The 24111-nt window shown below is 47.2% G+C and overlaps 1 protein-coding gene across 3 annotated transcripts in view; it reads left to right on the plus strand.

The window, feature by feature from the left end:
* gria4a (glutamate receptor, ionotropic, AMPA 4a) overlaps nt 1–24111 on the plus strand; it is a 102598-nt gene that overhangs the window by 52240 nt on the left and 26247 nt on the right. For all 3 annotated transcript variants that reach the window (XM_029843531.1, XM_029843532.1, XM_029843533.1), the window contains exons 9-14: nt 9896–10063; nt 10867–10971; nt 11161–11271; nt 19287–19493; nt 19711–19926; nt 21321–21481. In XM_029843531.1, the coding sequence (XP_029699391.1) occupies nt 9896–10063; nt 10867–10971; nt 11161–11271; nt 19287–19493; nt 19711–19926; nt 21321–21481 (968 nt within the window). The remainder of the gene's footprint in view (nt 1–9895; nt 10064–10866; nt 10972–11160; nt 11272–19286; nt 19494–19710; nt 19927–21320; nt 21482–24111) is intronic.

A 24111-nucleotide genomic window follows, 5' to 3' on the forward strand; every position in this document is an offset into this window, starting at 1 on the left:
ACGAAAGTATAATAAAGTATTAACCATTTTAATGAAGACTCTTGCATGGAGGGCGGTTAGCATGCATGTTTGTGAGAGAGGCAGACAGAAGCAGGAACATGCTGAGATAAAGATCCCCATTGCAACAGATGGTTAACCTGAACAAAGATTGTTACCATTTTGTAAAAGAGCTTAAAAGACGCTGCTTAAATCTACCAATAATTTTACAGCTTTAATGTGGATAGTATGGAATGTATAGCTTTAGTGACAGCAAAGGTTGGTACAGTGGACCTCTACTTACGACCGTCTCTACATGCAAATTTTTCAGGTTCCGAACCGTCTCAACGGGAAAATATTTCCTCTTGTTACGAAGGAAATTTTAGGATACGAAGGTCAAAAATACGCTACCGCTGCTACTCGCAGCTCGCGGAGTTTAGTGAATACAAACTTTCTTGTAACTGCTCTGCCATTGGCTATCACCTAGCATTTTCCTGTCATCCCATTGGCTAGGAGGGACGTCAATCTGTACAAGTTTGTGTGTATCCCAGCGTCGCCTTCATTTCACTTTTATTTATTGTGGGTGTTCGTATGTTTATCCATTAGATGGCGGTGTTACCACAAGTCTTAACGTTCGTTGCTAGTAATGACGGATAATGTAAGATTAGCCTGTAATAAAGTTCATTTTGTTCCATGGAGAATTCCTACATTTGTTGTGCGGTAATCTAATTGTAACATGTATTTGTTACATGTTTTGATGCATTTTTATGATTTATAAAAAAAAAAGTCAGAATTTTTGGGAGCTTGGAACGGATTAGGGCATTTACATGGAAAACGCGTCTCTACTTACGTAGTTTTCAGGTTACAAAGCAACTTCTGGAACAAATTCAATTCGTAAGTAGAGGTCCCACTGTACTTTTTAAAAGCCCAGTTCAGTAGCTTTGTTACAGTCTGCAGCTCCAGGCAAAGTTAAACACTTGTATGATGATATTCATGTGTAAAATTTCTTCAAGGACTCAAACCCACATTTTAGCACCCTTACAGCACCCATCCAAACATCCCCGTGCCTCAGCACTTGTTCACACGCGTTAACAGTAATTTTAAAACCCAAGATCCCGGTGATTGTGATCACCATCAATGTTGGTGTCTCTGTTAGCTGATGGAGTTTCTAAGACCAATATATTTCTGCGTGTGGAGAATCTGGCCTATTTATTCATTCAATTCAATTCAATCAGTTTTTATTTATATAGCATCTTTTACAATCAAAATTGTTTCCAGGCGCTTTACAGAATCCCAGGGCCTAACCCCAGACAAGCAACAGTGGCAAGGAAAAACTCCCCTTTAACAGGAAGAAACCTTGAGCAGGACCAGGCTCATGTAGGGGGACCCTCCAGCTGATGGCCAGATGGATAGAGAGAGAGGAGAAGGGGGAGGACAGGTAGAGGAGAGTATAGGTAGGAGAGGAGAGGAGAGGAGACGAGACGAGACGAGATGAGACTAGACAAGACGAGACGTGATGAGACGAGAGCAGAGGTAGAAGAGAGAATAGGCACACGTACTCCACAGAGTACATACAGAAATACATTATATTTAGTAAAGTAGGTTGCCGGTAGGGTCAGGTTGAGTGGGTCAGCGGGGTCGGAGGTCAATATGCAGCTCTGAAGGCGGCGATACCTGTAGATGAATACAGAAGAGTGGGGGCAGGGGGGAAAGCAGAAAAACTACACAAGAAATAACATCACTAGCCTACAAGATGAGGAGGAGATTTTTTTTTTTTTTGATTTTTACAAAATACTTTAATTCACAAATTTACACAGGGCCACAAAACGCCCTGTTTAGAAAAACCACAGAACAACAATAATAGTAATAATCATAATAATAATCATAACAATAATAGTAATCATAATGACAATAACAATAGTTATAATAGTAATCATAATACCAATAACAATAGTTATAATAGTAGTGATACCACCAACCACAATAAAAATAGATAAATAAATAAATAAATAAATACTAAGAACTCAACAATACAATACAATATATCCCACCAGGGGGTGTGCAAAGTGCAAAAGATCCTCTGTCACAGTGCATAAAACATTTTTGTGACACCATATGTCCTGGAATTTGCCGAGGTCGTTCATCATTTTATAAACATTACAGCGCCATACAGAGGCGGCCTCACTGTCTCCAGTTTTTGAAATTTTGTTCTTCCTGGAGACGTAAATTGCCATTTTTGCCTCACCACAGATAAAATTCAGGAGTTGCCACTTGTTGCGAGCGGCTTTTGAGTTGTAGCCTGCGCCAAAAATAAAAGTTCTAATAGAAAAGGTTTCCTTAAAACCATTAAAAACACCCTTCATGACATTAAAAAGTACAGTGAGCCTCTCACACTCACTGTACGCGTGGAACACAGTCTCTCGCCCGGGACAAAACGGGCACCGGTCCGACACAGCATTGTTCATTTTTGAGAGGAGAGCGTTTAGGGCGACGGCTCCATGCAGGATTCTCCACTGGAGGTCCCCGGTCCTCTTCTTCAGGGGGGGTTTGTAGAGCACCCTCCAGCAGGGGCGGGCACCATCCCCTCCCAGTCGATCAGCCCACACGCTGGTGTTCCTGTTCGACAGTCCTCTCCTGTTTAGTACCCTCACACAGTCGTTGTACAGGGTCTTCTTATCGACTGCCACCAGGGAGAAGGTCTTTGCTGGTCTGAGGAGAGGACCGTCTAGATTCCCGAGGTGGGCAACCAGCCTGATCTCCGGGAAGGGGTCCTCGCTGTCGGGTTCGGTCCCCTGGCCGTAGTCCTCAAGAATACGCCTCTCTCTCGTGCTGAGCCTGTTCCTCCATAACCGAAGCACCCCCTCAGCTGCCTGGGTAGAGCGGATGCCTAACAGGGAACCCACTGCCTCCGCACCCGTTAGGTCTGGCCCTGCCACGGCCACTACGTGCTGGAGGAGTAGGGTCCGGGTCCGCCACAGTGCAGCCGTCAGCCTCGGCGGGGCTTCGGCCGAGACATCCAGCCTGGCTCCGTGCACCGTGGGTTCCCTTAGCAGCCAATACAGAGATTCAGAGCTGGTTCTTTTCTCAACTTTAAAAAGGGCCCATGCCTTAACAACACTCTGATAAAATGGAGGTAGCCCATTTAACTTTGCAAATTTAAGTCAGTTAAAAACAGAGCATCATCCAGCCCCAAGTTACTCACCCGTCTGAAGACACATCTGGCCACATCTCTCCACATTAGGTCCGCCGGCCCTGTTAAAAACCTCTGTACAAACTGTATTCTAAAAGCGGCGGTCCTACTGGCCAGGTGGATGAGGCCCTGTCCTCCCTCCTCTCTGGGCAAGTACAACACCCCCTGCTGGACCCAATGCATGCCGTCCCAAAAGAAGGCCAGAACTCTTGTCTGCAGTTGTGCCAGTAGCCCCGAGGGTGGCTCCATGCAGCTGAGCCGGTGCCAGAGCACAGAGGCCACCAGGTTATTGAGGACAAGAGTTCTGCCTCTGTACGACATGCGGGGGAGGAGCCATTTCCATTTTTGAATTTTTCCGTCTACCTTTTCTAACGTGTCGAGCCAATTTTTCTTTTCAGTTTCTTCATCTCCAATAAAAATACCGAGGTACTTTAGGCCGTCCCTCCGCCAGGCAAGGTCCTGGGGAAGGACCGGCAGGCCATTTGTCCACCTGCCAACGGCCAGGGCCTCACTCTTCTGCCAGTTGACCCTGGCCGCGGACAGGCGGTTGAATAAAACTGTTAAATTAGATAAAACATCTACGTCCCTCTGGCTGCGCACCACTACTATTAGATCGTCTGCGTAGGCAGATAAAACAATTTTTCTGTAAAAGGACGGTATAAACAGGCCATCCACGTTTGCACGGACCCTAGAGAGAAGGGGTTCGAGGGAGAGAGCGTAGAGCATTCCAGAGAGGGCACAGCCCTGCCGGACGCCTCTACGCACTCTGAAGGGAGCACACAGACTGCCATTAAACTTCAGCATACTCTCAATGTCACAGTACAGGACGCGGATCATCGCTATAAAGCCAGGGCTGAACCCGAACCTCTCCATCACCTTCCAGAGGAACTGGTGTTCAACCCGGTCAAAAGCCTTTTCTTGGTCTAACGAAATGAGACCAGTATCAACGTCCAGTGATCTGGAGACTTCCAAAACATCTCGAATTAGGTGGACATTATCTCCTATGGACCTGCCGGGCACACAGTAAGTCTGGTCCCGGTGGATGACCTGCTCCATAGCCTCTCTGAGCCTGGAGGCTAAGGCCTTGGACAGAATCCTATAATCCAGACACAGCAGAGACACAGGGCGCCAGTTCTTAATCTCCTGCAGGTTGCCCTTTTTTGGCAGGAGGGTGACCACCGCTCTCCTGCAGGACAACGGCAGGGAACCCGCGGCCAGGCTTTCGTTAAAGACCTCCAGCATGTCGCGGGCCACAATGTCCCAGAAGGTTCTAAAGAACTCTACCGTGAGCCCGTCGACACCTGGAGCTTTCTTTCCCTTCATCCCGAGCAGTGCGGCGTGGAGCTCGTCGAGCTGCAGCGGCCTGTCCAGCAGCGAGTTTGTCTCCTCAGAGACCCGAGGGAGGCCCCCGCAGAACTCGTCGAACAGGCCATCGTCGCTGCAGTACTCGGTCTCGTAGAGCGAGGAAAAGAATTCCACTGCTCGCCGTCTTATCTGGCCCGGCTCCACGAGTTCCTGCCCTGTGCTCGAAAACAGTGAATGGATCATTTGGTTCTGCCCGCGCCTCCTCTCCAGCCCAAAAAAGAAGCTAGAGGGAGCATCCATCTCCGTGATGTCCTGTATCCGGGACCTGACCAGTGCACCCTGTACCTGATTGTCCAGCAGGCTGGCCAAGGCCATTTTTTTTGATTGGAGGGTTTCAATACACCCTCGATCTCCCGTGGAGCTGCCAATCGCCTCTAGCTCCACTATCTCCATCTCCAGATCTTTGATCGACCTGCGTGTGTCCTGCGTGGCATTGAGAGTATACTGCTGGCACAGGAGCTGTATCTCTACTTTTCCACGGTCCCACCACTGTCTTAAGCACGTAAAATCGGACTTTCTCTCTCGAAACCCCAACCAGAAGTGCCGTAAAACATCCCTAAAACTGTTGTCTTGCGCTAAGCTGGAATTAAAATGCCAATATGCACTCTTGGGTAAAATGTTCTTCACGGCGACTTCGCCTAAAACCAACGAGTGATCTGAAAAGCCGACAGGCATGATTCTACAGCTCCTAAAAACACTAAAATGATGTTTAAAACAATAAAATCGGTCAAGTCTGGCCGAGGAGATCCTACCCTCACTCATGCGGGACCAAGTGTATTGCCTGTTGTCTGCGTGCATCCTCCTCCACACATCCACCAGGCCATGAGAATAGGCCAGCTGTCTCAGACAATGTTGCGAGGCTGGATGAGGCTCTGCATGGTTGCGGTCTAAAAAGGACTCGGTGCAATTAAAATCTCCACCCAGAAATAAAAAATCATCCCCACAACCATTTAAAACAGTGCCAACTTTTTCTAAAAAGCTCTTCCTCTCTGTACCGTTGGTGGGAGCATAAATATTAATAAAAACCAAGGAGTGGTTTTGGAGGCGCGCTTTCACCATCAAACACCGTCCCCTCACCACATGCTCCACCTCCAGGGACGATGGATTGAAGCCCCTTGAAAAAAGGAGGCCCACTCCACCACTGAGGGTGGTGTTGTGGCTCAGCAGCACCTGTCCTTCCCACTCCTTCTCCCAGTCCGCTTCTATGCCGCAGTCGCTGTGGGTCTCCTGGAGGAACAGGACATCAATGCGTTTTCTTTTTGCTGTGTCGAACACTAGTGCCCGTTTTTTTGCGTCCCTGGCTCCGTTGACATTCAACGTTCCCATTTTGAATATGTTCATGCCAAGGGAAAAGATTAAAATCAAAGACAGTAAAAAATAAGTACAAGAAGCCATGGCAAAATATCTTTCAATTTAGCTGTTTTCGTGCTTTGCCCATGTGCTTCCTGAGCCTATATATTTCGGGGTCGGTGAGGCCTGATGTTGCCTTATTCCGAATTAAAAAGCTCGCTGACCGGATAAAGCAGAGCCGGTCAGGAAAATATGTTCCCAGATCAAGGCCTTTCATGCCCTTGGTCTGGGTGAGGAACTTTTTAAACAAGCCTGGGGGGTACAGGTCAAAATCCTGCCCGTCTGGCGTTGTGCCGGACAGTTCGCTGCCGTCCGACATCGACTCGCAGTCGCTGGTGTCTGTGTCTGCTACTGTCTCCTCCAGCCTTCCTGTCTTGCCCCCCTTGTCCTTCATGGCGCTTTTCCGCTTGTTCCGCTTCCTTGCGGGAACAAGCCACCACTCGGATGCGCCACTCGTGCCCTCACCTGCACTCACTGCTTCCTCACCGCGCTCACCTGTGCTCACTCCTCCTTCACCCTGCTCACCTGTGCTCACTCCTCCCTCACCCCGCTCACCTGTGCTCACTGCTCCCTCACCTTGCTCCCCTGTGCTCACTGCTCCCTCACCTTGCTCCCCTGTGCTCACTCCTCCCTCACCCCGCTCACCTGTGCTCACTGCTCCCTCACCTTGCTCCCCTGTGCTCACTGCTCCCTCACCCCGCTCACCTGTGCTAACTTCTCCTTCACCCCGTTCACCTGTGCTAACTTCTCCTTCATCCCGTTCACCAGCCACTATCCCTGGCCCATCGAGTCCACCTATCACCTGACCCACTGTACCCTGCTCACCCGTCTGGATCCTGTCTCCAGTCTCTCCTGTCTCACCCAGTTCACCTGTTTCACCCATCACCTCACCTTTTCCCCCCAGTTCATTTGAATCACACACCACCTCACTCATCACACCACTCAGATCACACACCTCCCCAGTTAAATCCACCTTCCCCCCTGATTCACCACTCTCACCATTCATTTCTACCACCATCTCCACAATCTCGCTCTCTCCACTCACCTCACTCTCACGCACACACTCGTCCCGCTTCTCCTCCATCTGCGACTCTGCTGTCGCTCCGTCCGGGGCAGCGGGGCCCTCCTCCGCGCTGAGCCACCGACGCCTCGCCGCCGGAACGGGCCGCGGGGCCGGAGGCGCCACGGGCGCGGGAGCGGCGGGCTCCGCCGCCTGCGTGTCCGAGGCCACGCGGTTCGGACAAGCCCTGGCGAGATGACCCTCCTCATTACAGTTAAAGCACTTGAGGGCGGAAGAAGTTGCAAAAAGGGTATAATCAAAATCGTCTACCCGAACGATGAAACGATAATTAAATTCCTCCGCCCTATTGTTGAGGATCATGTGCACCTGCCTGCGGTGAGACACTACGTGTCTCAGCAGCGGTGACTTACAGCCAGACAACATTTTTCGGATGGGAGAGACCACTTTCCCATGCCGAGACAGCTCCCGTACCAGGAACTCATCGCTGATGAACGGCGGCACATTGGACAGTGTAATCCGTGCCGCCGGCTGTGTTAGCGGAGTTACCTGGACGAACTGTCCGCCCACGGTGATCCCCGTCTCCACCAACATATTTACCTGCTCCACTTTGGCCAGGAACAACACCACCGCCCTATTCATGCGGGCGGCGGATTTGATTGAGCTGTGGCCAATTTTTTGGCCCACAGCCAGCGCCACCTCCTCCACATTAAGCATGGAGCCCGCACCCACCTTGACTCCGTGCTTCCGACTCAAGCCGGTTAAACCGGCGTTGGCCGCCATGACGACCGCACGCGGTCGGCCGCCTCACACACCCACACAAACACTCGATAAACTAATACAAACTTGCAAACACCACAATAAATTAAACTATATTATCTAGCATTCACTCGCACACAAGAAAGAATAGGAAAAAAAGCGCTTTTGCACGGTTTTCCACTCGCTCGCTCGCTCCTCCGCTCTCACACGTCTCACTCAGAGAAGAGAAGAGAAGAGAAGAGAAGAGAAGAGAAGAGAAGAGAAGAGAAGAGGAGACCATTTAAGTGGGGTTACTTAGGCCTGTCAGGTGATCATGTTTCTGGACCCCGGCAGCCTTAGCCTATAGCAGCATAACTAAGATGTTAACCCAATGATTAGACAACCCCCCTAAGTATGATAATTTGTCTGTCTATGATAGTAACTGAGACTACAGAATTAGTGATGATAAGCCTTTTCAAAGAGGTAGGTTTTAAGTCTAATCTTGAAAGTAGAGATGGAGTCAGCCTCCCATACCTGGACAGGGAGCTGGTTCCATAGCAGGGGGGCCTGGTAGCTAAATGCTCGGCCCCCCATTCTACTCCTAGAGACTCTGGGATAGTAGACCAGTAGACAAGTAGACCAGCGTTCTGAGAGCGGAGCGGTCTATTGGGCTGGTAAGGTGTCACTAGCTCCTCCAGGTAGGATGGAGCTAGGCCTCTGAGGACCTTGTAGGTCAGAAGAAGGATTGAAGTCTTGCAGTCTGATGTCTTGGGGCTGTTTTTGCTGTCAGGCTATTACGCTTGTTCAGTGTTTGTGCTGAATATTTAAATCACCGTGCCAACCAGATACATGGAATGTCAATAATTGATGGTGTTGTTTTCCTGTTGGAATTTGACACAAAGGGATCCCTGGATCCTAGTTGTTGGCTGTGACATGTTTTTGGCACAACATAATGGTATTTAGAAGTTCTCTGGCCAGGGATTTAAGGACAGCACTTAGCTGAAGTCTAAAACCACCCCTGAGTTTGCTTTCTCTAAGTGTTCAGCAGCAGATCTATGCTGAGGTCTTGGATCGGTTGTCCTGCAGCTTTGCTGTGCTAAAACCAAATATTTGACCTGTCCTGTCCCAGACTTGACAAAAGAAACAGTGGAGTGCCTAATGCTCCATTTGTGTTCTCCTCCACATGATTTGGTTTCTGTTGTTCAGTTGTCACAAATGTTCTTTTTAAAGTATGAATCTAAGGGTGAATGTAATAGAAATAACCACCAGCATCACAGAGTCGCTTGGACCATTTCTCTGCCTTCATATCTCCCAGGTCTGCACCGCCATATGAAGGCGGCCCACTGTGTGTTTGACAGGCTCTTTCTGTGCAGGCGGGATGGGTTTGTTGCAGCTGAGCTGTTGTCGCTGTCTCTTAATGGGTTTCACCTAGAATTAAATAATCTGTCAACCTAAGCATCATATTAAGGGAACAATTCATTTTCCCCATCATCCCTTAGGCCCCAATTCCCTTTTGAAACACCAACAAAGTTCCTGTAATGTCGCCCAAAATCACATTTTTTTTATCCTGGCAAGCTCAATTTGGAGGATCTTTAGTCTGATATAAAATAATTCTAAAGGCAGGGACTATTTGAAGCCAGACTGCCAACTGCCATGTTTAGGGTGATGTTACATTTTCAGTGGGATGGATGGAGGTTGACTGATATGTGTAAAGGTTACAGTGGAATGAATCAAAGCACATGAAATATGAGGATGGTGCAGCCATGTAGCATGAAAATAAGTCATAATAACAATTCAGACAAAATACTGTAGCATGCTGCTGTCGGCTTTAGGGGGAATGTCAATAAGCACATGAGCAAATTGTGACTTTGGAGGCATCACCTGGTTGCATAAGCTCTAGTTATTGGGAAACTGCTCTACAACGCTAACATTTGCTGTTTCAGAATAGTTAATGCTGACAAAAGAAGTAATGGTTCAAAGCAATAACAGGTATTGAGCAGAGCTTAAGAAGATCCCACCAAGCAAAGGTCTTGCTTGAACGTGACAGCTGATTGTAACGTCTGAAGACCTTGTAAAGGCCTTTTTATGGATTTCTTAATGTAGTTATACCTCAGCCTAGTTTTCTTAAGCATCAAGACAAACTTGAAATACAAGTTCAAACCTTTCAGACTTTTCTCTTGGACTTGGTCCTGCAAAGATGTCTTTCTTGTCCTGTTTGATACATGGTTCTTTCTCTCCATGTCTCATCCTTTCCTCAGTACACCTCATCTCTAACCTACGATGGTGTCCTCGTAATGGCTGAGGCCTTCCGTACGCTGCGTCGTCAAAAAATTGATATCAGTCGTCGTGGCAACGCTGGGGACTGTTTGGCCAATCCAGCTGCCCCCTGGAACCAAGGGATAGATATGGAGCGTGCGCTCAAACAGGTTGGCAAAAATTTAATGTGTAGATGAGGAAAAACACAAGCAGGAAAACACATTCAGGCCCCGATGAGACAGCTGCCAATACGAGCAGATGCTGTTCCTGTTCTAATGCTGTTTTAAATCGCCTTTTCCTTTATAATACTGTAATGACTAACATTTACTTCCCAGTCAATTCTCTTTACACTTTCTATTTGCCCCCACAGCTCTAGCCTGTAAAGACATTGACAGAGAATCTGATGGAGTATCTGGCTCCCTAGACGCTGTCTTAGATGTGTGGCTTCTGTTTCGTCAGTGGTGTGATTACACGCCTTGAACGCTTGATTGGTCTGGGATCTGTGAACAGAGGTCACACAAAGGCTTCGGACTCTTTGTCTTGCACCTTTCTTTATTCCTGAATGATGATTGTGTTGTTGATCACATGGATCCATTCAGGGAAGGGGAAGGTCCTGAGGGGATGCACATGTTCTCCAATCATGTGTCAGAGGTGGACAGTAAATCAAATTAATAAGCACTTCCGGACTCCCAGGAATATTTCATTGTTAATGAACAGTTGCTTTAATGTTTTAGTTGTTTATTCATCCATCCATCAGCCTCTGCTGCTTTTTCTAGATACTGGAAGGCTGGAGCCCCTCCAGCTGCCCTCTGGCACTCTTTATTTCTCTAACCAATTATTAATGTAAAGAAAACAGTTTCTATGTGTTGCTTTTCATTTGAATCACCCTGCTGCTTTCTTCATGATGCCAGAATTTCAATGTCTCTTGTTGTTGTTGCCATTGTCGTCAACATTATTTTCTATATGAATGCAGGTGCACATTCAGGGACTGACCGGGAACGTTCAGTTTGACCACTACGGGCGGAGGGTCAACTACACCATGGATGTGTTTGAACTGAAGAGCAATGGACCGCGAAAGGTAGACCCAAACATTAACAACTTAACTGGTCCGATATTATGTAAGATGAGGTCAAACATTAATAAGTGTAATTATCCTTTCAAGGTGATGCTGTTTGATGTTGCTCTTGTTGAATGAAAACACACTTGCATGCATCATTATATTAGCTGACCTAACAAGTATTTCATTATTCCTTTCTTCTTTTTTCAGATCGGCTACTGGAATGATATAGACAAACTTGTGCTGGTCCACAATGAGAACGGACTTTCTAATGACAGCTCGGCAATGGAGAATCGGACAGTTATTGTGACAACAATAATGGTAACGACCATTATTGTCTGGCTACTCTGATGTTTGCTTAGAACGGCAATCGCTGAGTATTATGTCACATAGGGGGCATGGACATATGAACATAATATTAAATCAACCTGTGTCTCACCGGGACAACAAAGAGGACTATAGGATCATTATGAACAAGTCAAGTCAGAGTAATGCTTATTTTTCAATACATAACCAATGTCATGTTTGTTGGGCAAAAAGAAATACCCTAAGTTGTATACTTCCTTACCAAACAGTTTTTTCTTCTAAATTATATCGTCACATTCAGACATTTATTTTATAGAATGGACATCATTTGACAATGTCAAATGTTTAAATCCTTTATAACGAATGTTTAACAGAAAGAGCTTTTATTGCCTTATTAGTAGCAAAATATGTAATCACCCCCTGGGTGACATTTCAAATGTATCTTTTTGTCTGCAGCTAACTGCACCGTGTACGTTGTTGCTTACATGTGTTTCCACCAAACCCACAGCAGACTTTTTATGGTAAACATCCCACAATGACGCAAAAGATAGCAGATGGGCATGAATAAGGTAGCTGGCAGATGAAAAAACACACAGGTTGCAACTTTCAGCTCAAACAAAGCGAGCCTGTTTTGTCCAAGACATTTGTGTCGTGGTACTTGTGTGTGTGTTGTGACACATACATGTTCCGGACCACTGTTACACCATCTCCATCCAAACAGCACACACACCTGTGAGCATGTGTGTGTGTGTGTGTGTGCATGTGTGTGTGTGTGTGTGTGTGTGTTTTTTCAACTGTGCAGAAGGGGTGTATATCTGTATATATTTGTCTAAAAGAATAACAGAATAAATAATGTCTGTGGCCGATGATCGTACGTGGAGCTGGTGACTGGAGACGCAGCTCAACTGTTCTGCTGTGTCGTCACCCCTTTAGATTAGTAAAAAAAAGTCTTCCATTCATAATCCTTGGTGCCCCAGTGGTCAGAGGTGGTGAAAGGTGCGGCAGGAAGGTGTTGAGCAAGGTTGCCCAAAATCAGCATCTTCTGTCCCATCCGTTCATGCTGTCACCCTAACCTTGACGCCTCCTACCTCCTATGCATGGTGACCTCAGCAGGCCAGGCTAACATTAGCTCAGCTGCTTCCTTCTGTTGGCAGACTCTGATGATGAGGAAGCCTCTCTTCTCATGTCATAATTGCACACTTAACATTTGACTGAATTACAGACTCACCTGAGATGCAAACCCTTGGGGACAACAGAGGGAAGACAGATGGTCTTTCATCCTTTTACGTTGACCACGTTCTGTTTTTCTTGAAGTGGATTTAGGCCAAATGAGAATATTTTCTCTACTTGCAGGGTTTGAAAAATGTGCTGATTTCATGAGGGATTTCCCTCTTAGCAACAGTGGGACTGAACACAGGAGGCAGAATGTCTTCCCCTCCTGGCTAAAGTCCTTAGTAAGACTCTGTGACACAGTGACATGAATTTACTGGACCAGTAGACAAGCCCGCCAGTTCCAAGTGTTGTCCACTCTGTCCACCACAGAAATACTACAGAATACATGCTAATTCTTTGTGCTTGCTTCCTGTGGCTCATTATGTGTCCTCATGCCGCAAAAGCTCAGGACGTTGACCCACTTGTGCTGTTCAGTGATGTTCTTGTGTCCCAGCTGAAACCATGCTCTGGCCTTCATGTTCATGCTACATCAATCAATCAATCAATTTTTATTTATATAGTGTCTTTTACAATCAAAATTGTTTCTAAGCGCTTTCCAGAATCCCAGGGCCTAACCCCAAACAAGCAACAGTGGCAAGGAAAAACTCCCCTTTAACAGGAAGAAACCTTGAGCAGGACCAGGCTCATGTAGGGGGACCCTCCTGCTGATGGCCGGCTGGGTAGAGAGAGGAGAAAGGGGGGGGACAGGTAGAGGAGAGAGTAGGTAGGAGAGGAGAGGAGAGGAGAGGTAGAGGAGAGAATAGGCATAGATCATGCAATACGATTCCTACATACTGTACATATAAAACATACAGAAGCACAGTGGGACCTCTACTTACGAATGTAATTCGTTCCAGAAGTTGCTTCGTAACCTGAAAACTACGTAAGTAGAGACGCGTTTTCCATGTAAATGCCCTAATCCGTTCCAAGCCCCCAAAAATTCGGATATAATTTTTTTTATAAATCATAAAAATGGATCCAAACATGTAACAAATACATGTTACAATTAGATTACCGCACAATAAATGTAGGAATTCAGTGCAAGGCTTCTCCAGGAACAAAATGAACTTTATTTCAGGCTAATCTTACATTAGCCGTCATTACTAGCTCCGAACGTTGACACTTGTGGTAACACCGCCATCTAATGGACAAACATACGAACACCCACAATTAAAAAAAAGTTAAACAAAGGCGACGCTGGGATACACACAAACTTGTACATATTGACGTACAAGTTCTAGCCAATGGGATGACAGGAAAATGCTAGGCGATAGCCAATGGCAGAGCAGCTACAAGCAAATTTGTGTTCGCTAAACTCCGCGAGCTGCGAGTAGCAGCGGTAGCGTATTTTTGACCTTCGTATCCTGAAATTTCCTTCATAACAAGAGGAAATATTTTCCTGTTGAGACGCTTCGTAACCTGAAAAATAAGTGGGTCACTATGCAGCTCTGAAGGCGGCAATACCTGAAGATGAATTCAGAAAGGGGGGGGGGGGCAGAAAAACTACACAAGAAATGGCATCACTAGTCTACTTGATTAGGAGGAGAGGAGAGGAGACCATTTCCCCTAAAAGGCCTCAGAGTTAATTATATCACTTAAAGTGGTCACTAAATCTGCCCTTCCAGGAAACATTCCAGCTGTTGCACATGCAAATATGTACTGAGAATTTGCTTTCATTTGTGAACCTGAATAGACAGAAGCCTTGCACTTTCTTCTGCTCTTGTAATTGAGTAACAATGGGCTGATTGTGACTCAGTGTGTCCAGTAGCTGATGGGCTGAGTGATTATGTCTCCTAATTGCATTAATAAAGGCCGACTCCAAGAGCGACAGAAGCCAGCAGTGACTAAGCAGCTGCTTGATCGGGCAGAAGGCGGCTCAACATGCTCGTGGCTAAGTCATGATGTGATAGCCTCGCTGATTGAGGGGTGGGACTAACTTGATTGGGACAGTTGACGACAGGTGAGGGCCCTCTCTGCCTCCGTGGCCCCAGTGTGGGATGATTTACATTACCAGCTGCAGCCATTTGCTTCATCATAGTTGCTTACAGCCTGTTGCTGTTCCCTCCCCTCATAATCTTGTAGTCTACCCCCCCCTTAATTTTCTTTAAATCTCACAACTCTTCCTCTCACTCTCATTTCTTCCTGTAATAAAGCAGGTGTGCAACAGAATGCCTGCACTCACCAGGCCTGTGCTTACCTGGAGAAGGTCTTGAATCTTTGTCATCAATGTAGTTTCCAACTGAACACAAGTCAGCTGTGATCTGCAACCCTGTAACTCTTACAAACTGTGGACACGAATCAAGACCCCAAATGCAGACACACACACACACACACACACACACACGCGGTAGGATGAGGTTGAAAACAAGTTTTACTGAGGTCCAAGCCCAAAACAGAGCCAGAGGGTGCAGGTGATAGACAAACACGGTCAAACCAGAGCAGGCTGGGCGGCAAGAGCAAGCACCTGAGAGATGATCTGCGGGAAAGACGAACGATTAGATCCAGACAGGTAACAGGTTCAAAGAAACAAAATGGCAAAGAGAGTCTTAGGAGCCAGGCTGTACCACGGGGGGTACACAACGAATCAGCGAAGAGTGGAGAGAACAGGCTGTTAAAGAGAACGGCAGGTGTGGATAATGACAGAAGATCAGCTTCAGGTCCGCCTTGCTCGCCCAACGGGGGAGAGGCAGGACCTGCTCCGCCCAGCCTGAAAACAGACAAGACACAGAAGGGAAGGAGGAGAGGGAAAACACTCTAACAGTACCCCCTCAACGGGAGCCTCTAGGTGACCCGGCTTGTCAGGGTTGTCCCGGTGGAACTGAGCGATGAGGTCCGGGTCCAATATGGATGACCGGGGCACCCAGGAGCACTCCTCCAGACCATAACCCTCCCAGTCCACCAGATACTGCAGGCCCCGACCCCTGCGTTGCGCCAGCGATGAGTCGGGGGGGAGGTGGGGGTTCGGAAGGAGGGGACAGCGGGCTGGTGGACACGGGCTTGAGCTGAGACACATGGAAGGTGGGATGACTGCTCATAGATTTCGGCAAGGTCAGCCGAACGGCAGAGGGGTTTATAATGTCCTTGATGGGAAAAGGATCAATGAAGCGAGGGTGTGACCTTGCAGGACCTGGTTGCCAGTGGGATGTTTTGGGTGGATAACCAAACCAACTGACCCGACTGATAAGAAGTGCCCGTTTGGCGGTGGCAGTTGGCTGAATGTCGGCTGGTGTCCTGGGCGTGCTTCCGGGCCGACCTGGTTGCCTTGTCCCGTGCACAGACCTCGCACGCAGCCACGAATTCCCGTGCCTCCTTCAAGGTTGGCCACCAAAATAAGCGCCGAAGGAAGGAGATGGTCCGATTGGCGCTGGGGTGGCACGAAGACCAGGAGGAATGTCCCCACAGCGGCACCTGGGAGTGGACAGGGTCCGGAACAAACAGATGGTTACTTGGGCCAGTACCTGGGTCAGGATGGTGCTGCTGGGCTTCTTTAACCAACTCTTCCACCTGCCGTTGGAGCCTCCCTATTACGCGCTCCTCAGGCAGGATGGTGACTGGGGTTGAAGGGCTGTGGTTCGATGGGAACTTACGAGAGAGGGCATCAGACTTACGGTTCTTGGACCCAGGCCAGTGGGGGGAGCAAGGAGAGTGCCTTGTCCTTGCTGAACACCTCACCGTGGTTGTGGTACAGGTCGGGCACCCCAGAAAGGTCGGGGGGTGCCAGTGGGGAGCATGGAATGGCCAAACTCACTCCGTGGGGCCAGCGCTGATTTCAGGCAGAGAGAGTGACACTGACAACTCCAGCTTGCCACTTTGCCATGCATCCAGTCAACCTGCGGGTTATGGCGGCGCAACAAGGGATAACCCAGAACCATTGGCGTACTTGAAGCTGGGATCACCAAGAAAGAGATTGTCTCCGAATGGTTTCCAGAGGTGATCAGCGTGACAGGCATTGTCCTGTGACTGACCCGGGCGATGACCCTGCCATCCAAGACTGTAGCAGTGTAAGGAGAGGGTAGGGGTTCCAACCACTTGCACCACCAATTCCTGGTCCAGAAAACTGTTCTGGGCTCCAGAATCAACCAGGGCCTGGAGACGCGGTGACGCGTCGCTGACGTCAGCCTGGCATGCCCAAGCTGCATAGGCTGCTCTGCAGCGGTCAGCGCACTGTGGGCCCCCTGAACTGGACTGGGAGGCCCCAAATGAGCAGGGAACAGAACTGAGGTCGAGGACGGTGCGGGCGAATGACTCGGAGTGCAGGAGGCTCGCCCCCGGCGTCTCGCCCTCAGACGGTTGTCCAATGAAATGGCCAGTGAGATGAGGGAATGCAGATCCTGAGATTCCTCGCTTAGGCCTTGCAGGAACACTCCCCGAAGCGCTGACTCGTTCCACCCTGAGTCTGCCGCCAAGGTCCAGAATTCCACCAAGAAGTCCGCTACCAAGCCGTCTCCCTGGCGGAGGGATAGCAGGCGCATAGACGTGTCCCCGGAGTGGTCTGGGTGGTCAAAAACTGCTTTTAGGCTCTCCAACTCAGCAAAAGACATGGCTTCCAGGCTGAGCACCTGTGCCCACACCAGCGCCTTGCCCCGTAGAAGACCCACTAGATATGACACCTTGGAGAAGTCACTGGGACACAACTGGGCCTTCTGACGAAAACTAACAGGCACTGAACTAGGAATCCCCAACACTTTTCCAGGTCCCCCGGTACAGTTCCGGGTCACAGATATGGGAACTGGGGATCCGCGGAGAGGTGTCGTTGGTGCTGGCCAAGGGACCGGTTGATTGCAGAACAGAGTCCGCAAGGAGCGCGACCTGTTGCAATAGGTCCACCATTGCCTGGGCCACCTGAGTGTTGTTCTCCACCAAGTCTTGCAACAGCTGTCCGTGCTGCCCCAGTAAGGCTCCCTGGTGGGATACAGCATGCCGTGTGTCCACGGGGTCCATTTGCTGGCAGATTGGTTCGGTTACGAACTGCGGACACTAATCAAGACCCCAAATGCAGACCCACACAATAGGATGAGGTTGAAAACAAGTTTTACTGAGGTCCAAGGCTAAAACAGAGCCAGAGGGTGCAGGTGATAGACAAACACAGTCAAACCGGAGCAGGCTGAGCAGCGCGAGCAGGCACCTGAGAGACGATCTGCGGGAAAGACGAATGATTAGATCCAGACAGGTAACAGGTTCAAAGAAACAAACTTGCAAATAGAGTCTTAGGAGCCAGGCTGTACCACGGGGTACATAACGAATCAGAGAGAGAGAGAGAACGGCAGGTGTGGATAAGGACAGAAGATCGGTTTCAGGTGTGCCTTGCTCGCCCAATGGGGGAGAGGCAGGAAACCGCTCTGCCCAGCCTGAAAACAGACAAACAAGGGAAACAGAGAAGACACAGAAGGGGAGGAGGAGGAGAGGGAAAACAATTGGGACTCCTAACAGTAACCTTTGAAACAAGTCCAGAGCATCACACTTGAATGTTATGACATTACATAAAGAAATTTCTGATGTGTAAATGATGACATAGTAGATCAAATGTTCTGGGGAAAATTAGACTCAAATGAAAATGACTAATTTCTGCTCTATCACACATGATAATTGAGTTGGAAGATATGTAAGTGTTCAAAATTTGTGTTTTCTGTGTAGTTCTAATTTTTTCCATTAATTAATAAATAAGAATTGAGTTAATTATTTTTTTAAAATTCTATTAATTATTGATTTTGGTTTTCAAAGAGAATCAATATGAATGCTTCTAGCAGTTACTGCCATTGTGGTTGAAACTGAATCACTAAAGAATGAAAGGGACTCTGACCCCAGACTGTCTCTGAGATGTTCACCTCCGTCAGTGCACGAGATTCCCTCCATGTTACCTTTTCAGTGGGAGGAGCGTTTCTGTTGTAATTTCATTGTTCAATACAATCACAAGCTGCTTCATAGCTTGATGAGATAGTAGATATAATAGAATTAGATATTAGAAAGGGCTGTTTGATTAGATTAATCTGTGATTAAGGTTGTTTCTGTGGCATTTTAATAGATTAGGATTCAGATGGATTGCAGGCAGAGAAGAGCACCTCATATTCTGCTGATGCACCCAAGAGTTTCTCTCTCTCAGTCTACCTGCCTCTCTCTCTCTCTCTCTGCCCCCTCTCTGTCCCTCTCTCTCTCTCATCCCCCTCTCTATGTCTTTTCCCCTGCTCTCTGTCCATCTCTCTATTCCCCTCTCTCTCTGCCCCCGTTTCTTTCTACCCCCTCTCTCCGTCTGTTTCTCTCTATTTTCCCTCCCTCTGCCCTCCCCTCTCTGTGTCCCCCATCCTCTCTCTCTCTTCCCCCTCTCCCTGCCACTGCCTCCTCTCTCTCTCTCTCTCCCTCCCCCTCTCCCTCTCCCTCTCCCTCTCCTTCTCTCAGTGATTGTGCTTGCTCTTCCTGAGCCATTTGTTCATGCATTTGTAGAGCCATTATCATTTTTCCTCTATTCTTTCATCTTTGTTGACTGTTAGCACATTAATTATTCTTCCTTTCACACCTACCAAAGCAACAGCTTTAGGCTTCTTCTCATTCCTCCACTCTCAGTATTGAGGATGGAAACAGATGTACGTTAGCTGCTCCTGATATCAGATATCAGCCACACGTGGAAAATCAAAATGTTTTGTTTTTCCTTTTGAAAAAGAATATTTTTTTCCCCAACCAACTATAGTTCATTTGCAGAGTTCAAATTTTATTTTTATGCAGCTGTTCTTTTGGTTCCTCTTGCTAATTGTTCTGGATTTTTTTTTTAAATCATCCTGGAGTGAAATAGTTCTTGTCTTTCTCATCTTATGCTGACATTGTAGGAGGGTCCCTATGTGATGTTGAAGAAAAACTGGGAGCTTTATGAAGGAAATGACCAGTATGAGGGATACTGTGTGGACTTGGCCTCAGAGATCGCCAAACACATCGGTATCAAATACAAAATTTCCATTGTGCCGGATGGAAAATATGGAGCCAGAGATCCAGAGACAAAGATTTGGAATGGGATGGTTGGAGAACTTGTGTATGGGGTAAGTTGGGATGGCCAACATCTTGTCTATACGTATCTTGTAAAGTTCTGTTCTTTTATCCCCTCATCCAGGCTACAGATGTTGAAAAAGAATGTTCTGTGTTCTGACTGTTTCTCTCTGTGTTGCACATGAGACCAGCTCTTGGTTCACCATCACACCCTTGTTTTAGACTGTTGCTTTGATTGAAGCACCACTGTAACAACACTTCCCTCCCCAGAAAGCAGAAATTGCCGTTGCCCCTCTGACCATCACTCTGGTGAGAGAAGAGGTTATTGACTTCTCCAAGCCCTTTATGTCTCTGGGCATCTCCATCATGATCAAGAAGCCTCAGAAGTCAAAGCCAGGGGTCTTCTCTTTCCTGGACCCACTGGCCTATGAGATCTGGATGTGTATCGTGTTTGCCTACATTGGAGTCAGTGTTGTCCTGTTTTTGGTGAGGAAACCATTTTTAGGGCTTTTTCCATTTTTATGTCTTAAAGTTAGAATCATTGAAATTTCTTCAATTTGACTTCAGTTGTTTTTCTTTCTTGCTTTTTGATATCCAACATAAATAAATACTACTATTACTACTGCTACTACTACTACTACTACTAATAATAATAATAATAATAATAATAATAACAATAATAATGTTATTGATGTTGTTATTTTTGTTGTTTTTAGTAGCAGTATCAGCACTAGCAGTAGTAGAAGCAGTAGTAGAAGTAGCAGTAGTAGCAGTAGTAGATTTAGTAGTACCAGTAGCAGTAGTAGATTTAGTAGTAGCAGGAGCAGTAGCAGCAGTAGTAGTAGTAGTAGTAGTAGTAGTAGTAGTAGCAGTAGTAGTAGTAGTAGTAGAAATAGTAGTAGTAGCAGTAGGAGTAGTAGTAGAAATAGCAGTAGTAGTAGTAGCAGTAGCAGTAGTAGTAGCAGTAGTAGCAGTAGTAGATTTAGTAGTACCAGTAGTAGCAGGAGCAGTAGCAGCAGTAGTATTAGTAGTAGTAGCAGTAGTAGTAGCAAAAGCAGTAGTACAAGTAGTAGTAGCAGTAGTATCATTAGTAGTAGTAGCAGTAGTAGTAGGATCAGTTGCAGCAGTAGTAGCAGTAGCAGTGTTAGTAGTAATAGTAGCAGGAGCAGTAGTAGCAGTAGTATTAATAGTAGTAGTAGTAGTAGTAGTAGCAATAGTAGTAGTAGCAATAGCAGTAGTAGTAGCATTAGTAGTAGTAGCAGTAGTAATAGTAGAAGTAGAAATAGCATTAGTAGCAGTAGAAGTTGTAATAGCAGTAGTAGTAGTAGTAGTAGTAGCAGTAGAAGTTGTAATAGCAGTAGTAGTAGCAGTAGTAGTAGTAGCAGTAGCAGCAGCAGTAGTAGTAATAGCAGCAGTAGTAGTAGCAGTAGTAGTAGTTGCAGCAGCAGTAGTAGTAATAGCAGTAGTAGAAGTAGCAGTAGTAGCGTTAGTAGTACCAGTAGTAGCAGGAGCAGTAGCAGCAGTAGTATTAGTAGTAGTAGTAGCAGTAGTAGTATAAGTAGTAGTAGCAGTAGTAGCAGCAGTAGTAGTATTAGTAGTAGTAGAATTTTTTTCACTTGATGAGGGAAGTTAGGAAAGATAATCTGCCCAAACCAGATGTTCATTTAATGAAGACAACTAATTCTATTAATTAGCAAACAAGGCCATTTGTTTCCAGGACTGTGAGATGTAAAGGCCCAAAAGGCAATAATTACCAGCAGAACATTAATGGAAAACAAGCCGCTGCAAATGAAAGAAATCGTTCCATTATCAAACTGAGCTTTCTTTAGTTGCTTTAAGCACATCTGCTGTTTCCTCTCATTTTTCTTCCATTCTCTCAGGTAAGCCGCTTCAGTCCCTATGAGTGGCACGCAGAGGAGCCAGAGGAAGGCACCACAGACCTGGGACCCACTGACCAACCGCCTAATGAGTTTGGAATTTTCAACTCTTTGTGGTTCTCTCTGGGAGCTTTCATGCAACAGGGCTGCGACATCTCGCCACGGTGAGGGAAAAAGATGGTTGTTCTCGAGGGCTTCTTTGAGTTGATTATATTCATCAGCTATTTTAGCATCGCTTATGGACATCTATCTTCTAAAAATGTGCAAACATGCAAATACCCACTCAGTCCAGTGCTCATGTCCACAGAGGTGGAGGTTTTAGCAGTTTTCTAGACATGAAAGAATTTTTAATGCACCATTGATGAAGTGGCGTCAGGTCTTACTTTTAGAATATTTATAAGAAATGGTATTTCATTATTGATAACCCGAGAATGCAGTCTAGTGAAATATTCATTTCCATCCTCCCCAAGACCTTCAGGGACTTAATCTATGGAGAGACAGAACAGCTAAAATAAGCGTGGGAGTGATGTGATGCCACAGATGCAGAAGAAGGAATCAGTTGATCAAAATTGCTCCAAATATGAATGAGAAAATATTTGGCTTCCAGCCAATTGCTTCCAATAAACCATTTTGCCAGCAGCCCCAGTGAAGAACAGGAGTGTGGAGTAATATTTGATTCTTGCATAGTCAGAAAGTATTTAGATGTAGGTACTTAAAGTATGTGCGCGCGCGTGTGTGTGCGCACGTGGGCATGTGTGCGTTTGTTTGTGTGTGGGTGTGTGTCTGTGTCGGGGGGGTTGACTCACATCTTTCAATTTAAATATTGACATTATGGTATATAAGCTCTTACAGCTTAGCACAAAGAGCTGTAGTGTTGTGGATGAGGAACCTCAGGGGTAAACAAGGAAGACTAATGATATTAGACCTGTTGCCCTAAGTGTTCCCCACACATCTGAAATCTGATTGCCTTGGATTTGCAATAAACAGCAAAATGAAGAGTTAAGATAGCTAACTCTTTTAATCTCAAGATGAGATGGTGAAGATGAAAAGATGAAAAAATGGAGATAATAAGGATGATGATGAAGATGAGATGATAACATGATATGATAAAATGATGAGTTGATTATGATGATTTAATGAGGACCTGAGATGACTGAGGTTGTAATGATGATGAGATAATGACATGATAATGAGATAATGACTATATGAGAATGAGATGATGGAGATGATGATGAGATGTGATGGTGAAGAGATGATGGAGATGATGATGAGGTGATATGGTGATTAGACAATGACATGAGATAATGAGAGGTTTTAAACTGAACCCAGATCAGTGTATGATCAATTAATCAATCAATCAATCAATCTTTATTTATATAGCATCTTTTACAGTCAAAATTGTTTCTAGGCGCTTTACAGAATCCCAGGGCCTAACCCCAAACAAGCAACAGTGACAAGGAAAAACTCCCCTTTAACTGGAAGAAACTAAGATGTTAACCTCCATCCATCCATCCATTCTCTACCGCTTATCCGGGGTCGGGTCGCGGGGGCAGCAGCCTAAGGAGAGAAGCCCAGACTTCCCTCTCCCCAGCTACCTCCTCCAGCTCATCCGGAGGGATCCCCAGGCGTTCCCACGCCAGTCGAGAGACATAGTCTCTCCAACGTGTCCTGGGTCTCGCCGGGGGTCTCCTACCGGAGGGACATGCCCTGAACACCTCACCAGGGAGGCGTCCAGGGGGCATCCTGACTAGATGCCCAAGCCACCCCATCTGGCTCCTCTCAACGCGGAGGAGCAGCGACTCTACTCCGAGCTCCTCCCGGATGGCAGAGCTTCTCACCCTATCTCTAAGGGAGAGCCCAGCCACCCTACGGAGGAAGCTCATTTCAGCCGCTTGTACCCGTGATCTTGTTCTTTCGGTCATTACCCAAAGCTCATGACCATAGGTGAGGGTAGGAACGAAGATCGACCGGTAAATCGAGAGCTTCGCCTTTCGGCTCAGCTCTCTCTTCACCACAACGGACCGGTGCAGAGTCCGCATTACTGTGGACGCCGCACCGATCCGCCTGTCGATCTCCCGCTCCATTCTTCCCTCACTCGTGAACAAGACCCCGACGTACTTAAACTCCTCCACTTGGGGCAGGATCTCCTCCTTTACCCGGAGAAGGCACTCCACCTTTTTCCGGTCGAGAACCATGGCCTCGGATTTGGAGGTGCTGATTCTCATCCCAGCCGCTTCACAGGCGGCGGCGAACCGATCCAGTGATAGTTGGAGGTCACGGGCCGATGAAGCCAACAGGACCACATCATCCGCAAAAAGCAGAGACGTGATCCTGAGGTCACCAAACCGGATCCCCTCAACACCATGACTGCACCTAGAAATTCTGTCCATAAAAATTATGAACAGAATCGGTGACAAAGGGCAGCCCTGGTGGAGGCCAACCCTCACCGGAAACGAGTTCGACTTACTGCCAGCAATTCGGACCAAACTCTGGCACCGATCGTACAGGGAGCGGACAGCCCGTATCAGCGGGCCCGACACCCCATACTCTCGGAGGACCCCCCACAGGACCCCCCAAGGGACACGGTCGAATGCCTTCTCCAAGTCCACAAAACACATGTGGACTGGTTGGGCAAACTCCCATGCACCCTCGAAGACCCTGCTGAGGGTGTAGAGCTGGTCCACTGTTCCACGCCCAGGACGAAAACCACATTGCTCCTCCTGAATCCGAGGTTCGACTATCCGGCGGACCCTCCTCTCCAATACCCCTGAATAGACCTTACCAGGGAGGCTGA

The sequence above is a fragment of the Takifugu rubripes genome, chromosome 11 (assembly GCF_901000725.2).
Source record: "Takifugu rubripes chromosome 11, fTakRub1.2, whole genome shotgun sequence".
Classification (NCBI taxonomy): Eukaryota; Metazoa; Chordata; class Actinopteri; order Tetraodontiformes; family Tetraodontidae; genus Takifugu; species Takifugu rubripes.